We start from the raw sequence: 9,398 nt of genomic DNA on the forward strand, positions 1-9,398 counted from the left end.
GCTTTAATTATGTTCAATGTGTAACAATGAAAACACATCCTGCATATCAGATATTTACATTACGATTCATAACAGTAGCAAACTTGCAGTTATGAAGTAGCAATGAAAATAATTTTATGGTTGGGGGTCCCCACAACATGAGGGACTGTATTAAAGGGTCGCGGCATTAGGAAGGTTGAGAACCACAGGTCTAGAAGCTCTCCCGTGTCAAGTCTCTATCAGATTTTCAAGTCCCTCCCCCACCCGATCGTGGCCGGCATGGCCATTGCCTATGGTGGTTCTGTAACCCTCGGCCAGACGACCCCAACCTATGCACAGCACCTAGACGTTGAGTGGCAGGTGTCATCAAACCTTGACTTGAGCAAGTACCTCTCTGAGCTGCAGTTCAGTCCTCATCCGGGCACACAGGTAGGGAGCGGGAACTCCACCTCCCACCCAGCCCTGCCCCTCGCCGGTGTCACCACCTTTACCATCACTGTGCTTCCAGGGATGCCGATGGCACTGGGAGAGCTTTGGGGTGTCTGCAGCCCAGGCTCCTGCGTTGGAGTGTCCCTGAGGCCCTCCACCCTCAGCCCTGAGGACAGAAGCGCTCTGACCACCCATGCCAAATGGTTTAATGTTTGGGGTAAGGAAGAGGGGGAGCAGGGTCTGGAGGAGTCACCCCCAAGGCAGAAGGGGACAGGTTGGGAGGTAGGAGGCCTGGTCCTAGCCTGGCACCATCCCAGCCTTGCTGAGATTGTGGGCAGGTAGCCTCCCCCTCTGGGCTTCTGTGTTCACTGCTCTCCTTGGGAAGGCGGGGGTCTCTGCAGAGGTGAGGCTGGAGGGTGTGGGGTCCAGGGTAAGAGGACTGTGTCCACAGGGCACCCCTCATCACTGAGTGTCCTGGTGAGGCCTCAGGCACGTGGCAGTGGGGGCCAGGAGCCCCATCCCAGCTGGGAGAGGCAGGCCCCCCTGATCCCTGTCAGCCTGGATATTGGGGAGGGGATATGGCGTCGGCCGGGCCCTTGGGATTCCAAGAGAGCTTGAGGCTCCAGGGTACAGGTCCTGATAGGCGAGGGCCCGGTAGGTGGCGGGGGCCAGCAGAGCCTCAGGGCTGGCCAGCAGCTGGTGGTGGAGCCGAGCAGGGCTCCTGGAGGTGGAAGCTGGAGCTTTGTTGGGATCTGAGGGAGGAAGTGGTCTGAGCGAACCTCAGACCTCCCCGCACATCCACACCTGCCCTTCTCTACTTCTCCCATCCCAGGTTGCCCACCTCAGCCTTTGCTCCTGCTCTTACCTCTGCCTGGGATTTCTTTCTCACTTTCTCCTTCCCAGTCCTGCAAGGCCCAGCTTGGGAACCACCTCCTCCAGGAAGTTCACCTGTTCGAGCCCCCGCCCCCCCTTCCCTCTCAGAACCGTGTTCCTACCCTGTTCTCTCTGCCCTGGGCCCCAAATTGCCTGAGAAATCTGCTTCCCCTCCTGTCCACACAGGTGCCCAGTGGGCTGCTGAGTGAGCTGGAGCCTCTTGGCAGCCCTGTGGTGCTGCCCCCTGGCTGCTCACCCACCGCGTGGGCTCTGGTCCCCCTGGGGACTAACCTTTCTCCTGCTCTGTGGAGCCCCTCAGCAGGCAGGGCCCGAGGCTGCTGTGACTCCGGGCCGGGACGCTGGGCAGGGGCTGTGCAGGTGCAGTCCTGGAGATGGACAGGCAGGGAGGGGGCAGGGGTCAAGGTGAAGAACCACGCCAAGGATCTGGTTCAGTCAGCCCATGGGACCCCAGGACCAGTCAATGGGTGTGGCCCTTCTAAGGAGCCCAGCCCTAGCAGATGCCTGGGGGTGGGGCTCAGGGGCTGGGCCAGGGCAGCAGGAAGCCTGACAGGAGTCAGTACCAGGAGTCCGGGTCACTCTCTCTAAAGCCCTTGGCGAAAGGGTTGCTGGCGATTTTCAGCTGCGTGATCTGCAGAGAAGAGAGTGAAGTTATGGGTCAGCCCCGAACTGGGGAAAGGCTGTGGGGCCCCAGGCTCACCCATCCTTACCTCCCTGGACCCCCAGTCAGGAGGCCCTGGGACCCGGAACCACCGCGGGTGTGAAGGGAGGGGAATGACTGGGCAGACGCTCACTGAGTCCCGGGGAAGGAGAGAAGGGCTGGGGTCTGTGTGCATGGGCGGCTAAGACTTGAGCCTCAGTCTCCATCCCTATGAAATGGGCTGGCAGGTGCCCCATGAGCTGTGGCCCAACCCACCCGATGGTTCTGATACGCCGTCACGGCCGTGAACTGGGTCTCTGTGAACACGAAGGACTTGAAGTTCTCCTGGGCATAGCGCTCGCTGTCCTTGCGTGGGTCCACGAAGACCACGTGGAAGCGGGGCTGGTAGCGGTGCATGGAGTTGAGAATGATCTGTCGGGGGACAGCAGCAAGCTGGCACTGAGGCTGCAGCGCTGTCCCCGGGCAGGGAATGCTCACCATCGGCCCTGCCCCCAGGAGGGAGCCCTGTGGGGCAGGGTCTCTGTCTGATTGAGAGTGTCAGCTGTCCTGTGTGACCCACAATGGGCCTGCTCCGTGTGGGCGGTCCATACACTGCCCACGAGAAGGACAGTGTTTGCTGGAACATTCCCACTCCCTCAGCCCACTTCCCCCACCTGCCTGCACAGTCCCCTCTGCGGCCCAACTGAGGCCAGGTGAGCTCGGCTCCCCAGCGGTGGCCAGCAGCAGTGAGTGGGGATGCTGGGCAGCAAGGCCATGGGCACCAAAGGCCCAGCCAGGCCTGGCTCCCGACTTCGTCACCATCAGGCCCCTGACTAGGCCCGGGCCCTCCCCCGTGGCCGGGGCCTCACGTGGCCGTTGTCGTCCAGCAGGTTGTTGGTCAGCTTGAGCTTGTCAAAGGACACGATCTGGCGCATCCACTGCGCGCCCTTGGCCGGTGAGTCGGGGTGGAAGTGCACACGGCCGGGCGTGGCCGGGTCCGCCTTGCCGGCCACCAGCCAGGCCGAGCTGTGGAAGGCGTACCTGGGGAGCAGAGCGAGGGGGTGAGGGTGCCCGTCTGCATCACACAGCACCCTCACCTGCTGCCCCTGCCTGGAGCCAAGTCTGGCGGGGCAAAGGGGCTGTGAGCGCCCACACACCATCCCCATCTTGCACACGAGGAACCAGAGGCTCTGAGAGGGTCCTGTGGTTCCACCCACTGTCCTGGGTTAGCCCACTCTGCCTGTCCAGGCTGCCCACTGCCCACCGTCAGCAGCCTGGGCTAGTGCCTGTGCCACCAGACTCCCCACTGTTGCCCCAGGATAGGCCTCCCTGATGCTGCTTCATTGGCCCCTGCCTCCCCGGAATGCAGCGAGGGGCCGACTCCCATCTCAGCACTGGAGGACTGAGCCACCCGGTGGCCCCCACACCTGTATCTCTTGTCATCCAGGGGCACGAAGTCCATGAGCAGGGCATAGTCAGCCAGCGAGTCCATGCCCAGGATCTTCACCTGGAAGGTGGGGAACATCCTCCTGCGGGAGGGAGGTGCCCAGCAGCCTGAGTGCGGCTCCAGCCTGGCCCAGCCGCACCCGCACGCACACCCGCCCCTGCCCCTCACACCTGCCTGCCTTGGTGACGATCATCTCTGTGCCCAGCTGGTTGAACTCCTCCCACAGAGCCTTCATCTCCAGCTGGACCGTCACGCTGGACACGTGCGGGTTCTTGGGGCCCTGCCCGGTGGGCTCACCCATGGCTTGGGCCCCTGTGGAGCCGGTGGAAAGGCCTGATGGGAACGGAGAAACCAGCCGGGGCTCCCAGCTGGAGCTGCTCATGGGCAGGGGGTAGGTCTCGGAGGCTGCAAGTACCCCAAGGCCTGCGGAGAGGAAGGCTGGGGAGAGAGGACAGAAGCATGGGCCCTGCTCGCCCCCACTCCACCCAGCTAGCCCTCAGCCTCCAGGCTGCATCTAGGTGCCTCTTTCTCCAGGAAGTCCTCCCTGACTGCCAGGTCTGTGTGTTCCCACAGTTAACGTGACTCAGCATCACCTCGTAAGTGAGTGTTCTGCCCCACTCACTTATCAAACCTCAGAGAGAAGGTAGGGAGGGTGGGGGTAAGGGGGAGAGATCAACCAAAGGACTTGTATGCATGCATATAAGCATAACCAATGGACACAGACACCAGGGGGGTGAAGGCATGAGCTGGGGGGGAAGGGGGAGATAAGGACACATACTAGTATGTAATAGCTTAATCGATAAAGAAAATTAAATAAAATAAACAAAAAGCTCCTGGAGGCCGGAGACCAGGCCTGGCTGGCTCCCCAGGGGATCTCGGAGCTGACAGGTGGCCGTGAGCAAATGGTTTCACTTCTCTGAGCCTCAGTTTCCACATCCATCACCAGGGCTTCGTAGGACCTGCTTCCTAGGGCTGATGTGAGGATCTGTGAGGACACCTGCAGGGCCGGGCACACAGTAAGCCCTTCACAAATGACACATAATATAGATAATGGGACGCCTGAGACTGGGGTGCTTGGGGTGGGGTCTGTCTCAGCTCCGTGGAGACCCCACTGCCTTGTCCCCCGAAGAAGAGCTGCGCTGAGAGGAGATCCCCCACGTGACCACGAATTGCTCTTACCGTCTCTGACCTGGAAAACCCGCCGGAATCCTGCCTCCGGGAGCCAGCTTTCTGCTCTGGCCTCCTCACTATTTTCTCAAGATCCTGCCTTTTGATCTGCCATCCTGGCACAAGCCTTGGCCAAAAGCTTTGTTGTGGGGAGCCGGCACGGCCATGGCATACTCATGCCAGCTCAGCCCGGCTCAGTGACCCTGAGTGGGGGTGGTGAAAGGCTTAGAAAAGACAGACAAGAGAAGGAAGGCCGGGTCTCGGTGGGACGCTGCCCCTCTGATGGACAGCACCAGCGCCCACAAGCCGTGTCTTTATTTTATAGCAGATGCCGCGAGGCAAAGTAAGGGCGTGATCAAGATGTTCACAACATTCCCGTGGGTTTCTATCCTACTCAACTACATGCACCTGAACTCTATCACTCAGGCACGTGGGGCCACGTGTTTGGACTACAGATTCAAGCTCACAGCCATAGCTGTTGGCTATGATTGTGCTGGGAGGGCTCTGCCCTCCAGCTGGGACTTGCACGTGGCCACGAGAGGACTGTGCCCTCTCCTCAGTCCGAGGCTTGAACCTGTCCAAAACGCTGTAGCGGCGCCCCACACTTTGTCTGTCTCCCTCCACCCTTCTGGTTAAAAAAAAAAAAATCCTAACTACAATGAGAGACTACTTTACACCCACGAGGATGGTGATTATCAAAACAATAACAACACAGAAAACGATGTGTTGGTGAGGATGTGGAGCAATTGGAACCCTGTGCACTGCTGGGGGGCCTGTAAAACGGTGCAGTTGCTGTGAGAAACAGAATGGTGGTTCCCCAAAAACTAAACTTAGGGTTACCACACAATGCAACAACCTTACTCCTAGGCATATACCCAACAGAATTGAGCAGCGACCTGAACACTTATCTGTACATCGGTGCTCACGGCAGCATTGTTCACAATAGGACTGGTGGAAGCAACCCAGGTGCCCATGAATGGATAAGCAAAATGTGGTCTATCCAGACAGTACTCACTATTCTTCAGCCCTAAAAAGACGGAAATTCTGCCCGGCCGGCGTGGCGCAGTGGTGGAGGGTGGACCTATGAACCAGGAGGTCACGGTTTGGTTCCCAGGCAGGGCACATGCCTGGGTTGCAGGCCCGATGCCCAGTGTGGGGTGTGCGGGAGGCAGCTGATTGATGATTCTCTCTCATCACTGATGTTTCTATCTCTCTCTCTCTCCCATCCTCTCTGAAATAAATATATATAGAGATATATATTTTTAAAATGAAGGAAATTGGGGACATATGCTGAGTGAAATAAGCCAGACAGAAGGACAAATACTGTACGTTTCCACTTGCAGGAAGGCCCTAGAGCTGTCAAATCCGTAAACAGAAAGTAGGACAGTGGATGCCAGGAGCTGGGGGAGGGGAGGGGAAGTTCGTGTTTAAAGGGGACAGCGTTTCAGTGTTACGAGATGCAAAGCGTCCTGGAGCTGATGGTGGTGACGGCGGCGGCACAGCAGCGTGAATGTGCGTCATGCCCCTAAACTGTGCATCTTAAAATGGTAATTTAATGTTATGTACATTTTACACAATTAAACATTTTAAAATAGAAAAAAAAAAATCCTGAAACACAAGTGATTAGTTAATAGCCGCCCCAGGAGGAGCTGGGGATCTGGTAACACCATGGGACCCTCGGGGCAGAGGTAGAATCTCAGTGTCAGATGGATGGACAGACGGACAGATAGGTGGGTGGAGGGAGCGTCTAAAGAGCCAGACTGGCCAGAGCTGGCACTGAGGCGGCACCTGGTAAGAGTGGGGGCCCGGGACCACATTGGAGAAGGGGCATCTTGCTAAAGCCCCCAGTGTTCCTGGGGGCTGGGGGTGGGTGGGGTGGGATGTCCGGTCTGCCTACCCCTGACAGGTGGATAGACAGATGGCCCCCACCATCTGGGACCAGGCCGTCAGGTGGGCAGCTGCAGGAATGACATCCAGGTATGATGACAGCCCCCAGCGTCCACGGTGGTGGGTCCCAAGGGTAGAAGCTCATGGCTTTGCTGGGCCCAGGGGCTTCCCAGCTGGTCACTGGCTCCCAAGTCTTCTCTGAGCCCCCTGCCCATCCCAGCCAACGCCCTGCCCTTCAGTGCCCTCAGAAACCGGGGAGGGGCCTGTCCTCAGCCCAGTTCTCCTAAAACCAGCACCGCTCAGGTCAGGAGGTGCCCATTTCTACAGGCATCGTGTCCGTCTAGGGAGGAAGTTAGGCGCTTCTTGTCTAGCCCTCACCTTGATGCTCAAGGGGTGAGGCCCAGAGAGGGGAGGGGACAGGCCCAAGGTCACCCATGCCCGATAAGGTGTTCACCTCCCAGAAGCAGCCTGTCCCCTGCCTGTCAGCACCCCATAGCTGCACCTGGATGGCTGGGAGTCCACCAGCCCCGCCCTGACAGCCTGGGTGCCCCTGCCTCTCCCTCTTGCCTGGGCCTGGGTCCAGTGGAGTTTCCCTGCTCTGCCCCACTCACTCCGGAGCCTGAACCCACCCCGGGGCGGCCTGGGCTGCCCACACTGTACCTGCCATGCGAACGGTCCGGATGTCCAGGAGCAGCCCTGCTCAGTCCGGGCGCTGCCGGCCGGGGGGCGGGGGGTGGGGGGGTGGGGGTGGTCAGCCACTCCTGGTCTCCTGGCTCATTCGGCGCACAGCCCGGCTCTCACTCTGTCCTCGGCCTCCTGGCAGGACTGTCCTTCCCTCCTCAGTCGCCCGGTCTTGGTTTTACACCTGGTCTCTGCAGGTGGGACCCGGCTGTGGGCTGTGCAGGCCCCCTTCTCCACGCCACCTCACACTGCTCTGTCTGAGGCCACTGCCAGGCTGGTCCTGCCCTGGGCGGCGCGTGTGGGAGGAGGGCAGGTGGGGAGGCTCTGACGTGGCAAAGCCTCCCTCTCCCCCTACCGGTCCCCCTCCTGGCTCCCTCCCTTCCCCGGCTGGAAGCCCCCAGCCATTCCTGATCAATGGCCCAGGCACAGGGTGGGGGCCTATCTTGAGGACGAGCTGGGTGGTCCGCAGGGGCCCAGGCCTGGCTGACTGGAAGGGCTGGGGCCGATGGGGCCTCAGGGGGGCGGTTGGAGGCCAGGGCAGTGGCAGTAGCAGCAGGGGCTGCATGACAGGGGCAAGGGCCTCTCACCAGGACCCAGACCCCTGACCTGGGGCTGCTGGGGTGGAGTCAGGGGCAGCTGGAGCAGGAAACCCAGGGGGCGGCAGGAGCAAGCGCTGCAGAGACAGCTCCGCCTGGGCGGGAGGGAGCCTGTGCTCCCCATGGTTTGGCCCAATGAGCTGTGCTACACTGGCAGGTCCCTGACAATCCCTGTGCCTCGGTTTCCCCAACTGAACTAGGTGCATAATCTCTTCTGCCTGGGATGGCGGTAAGCCGGCCCCACCCTGGCTGAGGATGGGAGGCTGGCCCAGGGCGAGGCCGCAGGGTGGGTGTCTGCGCTGCCCACGGGTCTGTCTATTCTCTCCAGCCAGACCAGGTACCGTCTCCAGGCTGCCCCCTGCTGGCCCTGTGCTGGGCATTCAGGGGACACACAGCCACTGGCCAGGAAGGCAGAGGGTGTGGGCCCCACCCCCGCCCCAAGCTGGCTGCTCTCAGTTGAGAGTGCTCTTTGGCCATTTGGTCCCTTCCACATGGCCCAGGAAGGGGCATCGGGCTGGACACCAGGTTAGCCCACTGGGAGGGAGCATCCCAGGCTAACCCCCAGGCCAGAGCACCCCAGGCTGAGCTGGGCACGCTCCACCCAGGCCAGCTCGTCCCAGCCCCACCCCACTCCTCCTCCAGAGTTTGGCACTGGGGTTGGCAGAGGCCCATACCTGAGGGGCCAGCAGTGGGAGGGGCTGCTCCTCCCAGAGCCTCGAGCCGCAGGCCCACCTCTCCTCCCTCAGCTCAGGCACGCCTGCTGCTCAGTCCCTAGGACCCCATGCCTGCCTGCCGAGCCCTGAGGGGTCCTGCAGGGAGAGGGTGGGCCGGCCCTGGCACACACCCGGGCCCAGTCCTGGGGGAAGGCTGCGCTGGCTCTGGGGTTTGCTGCTGGGCAAGATGGGTGGGAGTTCTCTGTGCTTGTGATGGAGGGTCCCAGCGGCACCCAGGGGCCACCCTGAGGTAGGGCCATGCCACCCTGACCCAGGATCCGCAGTGGGTGGAGTGGGAGGTGGGACTGATGATGGAGGGACCTGGTAGCTCCCTCTCAGCCCGGACCTGGAGCGGGCCAGCTGGGGTTCTGTTGGCCTGTGTGTGTGTGTGTGTGTGCGCGCGCGCGCGTGCGGCACACACGCATGCTTGTACACACCTTGGTCTGTGTATTGGGAAACACCCCCACAGGTGAACATGACCACACTGACATGCCAACCCATATCACACATGTGCACACAGATACCAACCTGCCACCACCCGGGTTCACAGACACACGCTCACACACCCGCCCCCCCATGCACGCACACCAGGCACACACACACTCCTCCCTGCACAGCCCCCCCTGGCTGGCCAGCCCTTCCTGCCGGAGGCACCTCCTGGCCCCCTGCCCCCTCATCCATCTTGCCTGCCAGCCCGTCCCTGGCGTCCCCGTATCCTTCACACCTTCTCATCTCGCTGCTCAATAGCAGGAGGCGGCGTGGCAGCTGTGGCCGCGGGGAGATGGATGGGCCAGGCGGGGTGTGGAGGGGCCAGGGAGGATGCCTCGAGAGCATGGAGCTCAGGCCCTACCAGCCCCACTGTCAGCAGGAGCCATGCCCTGCCGGCTCAGGCGGGTGTGGGCGCTGTGGGGCTGCGCTCGGGGCCGTCCACCCTCCCCATTCTGCCTGCTGTGGACAGCGTGACCAGG

General features: G+C 61.2%; 1 protein-coding gene across 1 annotated transcript; it reads right to left on the reverse strand.

The window, feature by feature from the left end:
* Positions 1-870: 870 nt before the first annotated feature.
* Positions 871-7,107, reverse strand: TBX10 (T-box transcription factor 10). The gene is made up of 8 exons (XM_070426283.1): positions 7,101-7,107; positions 3,557-3,824; positions 3,367-3,468; positions 2,809-2,980; positions 2,216-2,371; positions 1,863-1,930; positions 1,573-1,667; positions 871-1,160 (listed from the first exon to the last, which is right to left on the reverse strand). The coding sequence occupies exons 1-8, from the start codon at positions 7,105-7,107 to the stop codon at positions 871-873; spliced, it is 1,158 nt and encodes a 385-aa protein (XP_070282384.1).
* Between the last annotated feature and the right edge of the window lie 2,291 nt (positions 7,108-9,398).

This window comes from Myotis yumanensis, unplaced genomic scaffold, assembly GCF_028538775.1.
Source record: "Myotis yumanensis isolate MYYU_CA2020_CCGP unplaced genomic scaffold, mMyoYum1.0.hap1 SCAF_10, whole genome shotgun sequence".
Taxonomy (NCBI): Eukaryota; Metazoa; Chordata; class Mammalia; order Chiroptera; family Vespertilionidae; genus Myotis; species Myotis yumanensis.

Excerpts from the sequence above, each read along its gene's own strand:
- TBX10 (XM_070426283.1), bottom strand. Across the intron at positions 2,372-2,808 it reads TGCTGGACGACAACGGCCAC|ATCATTCTCAACTCCATGCA; the intron begins GTGAGGCCCCGG and ends GTCCCCCGACAG. Across the intron at positions 1,931-2,215 it reads CGGCGTATCAGAACCATCGG|ATCACGCAGCTGAAAATCGC; the intron begins GTGGGTTGGGCC and ends TCTTCTCTGCAG.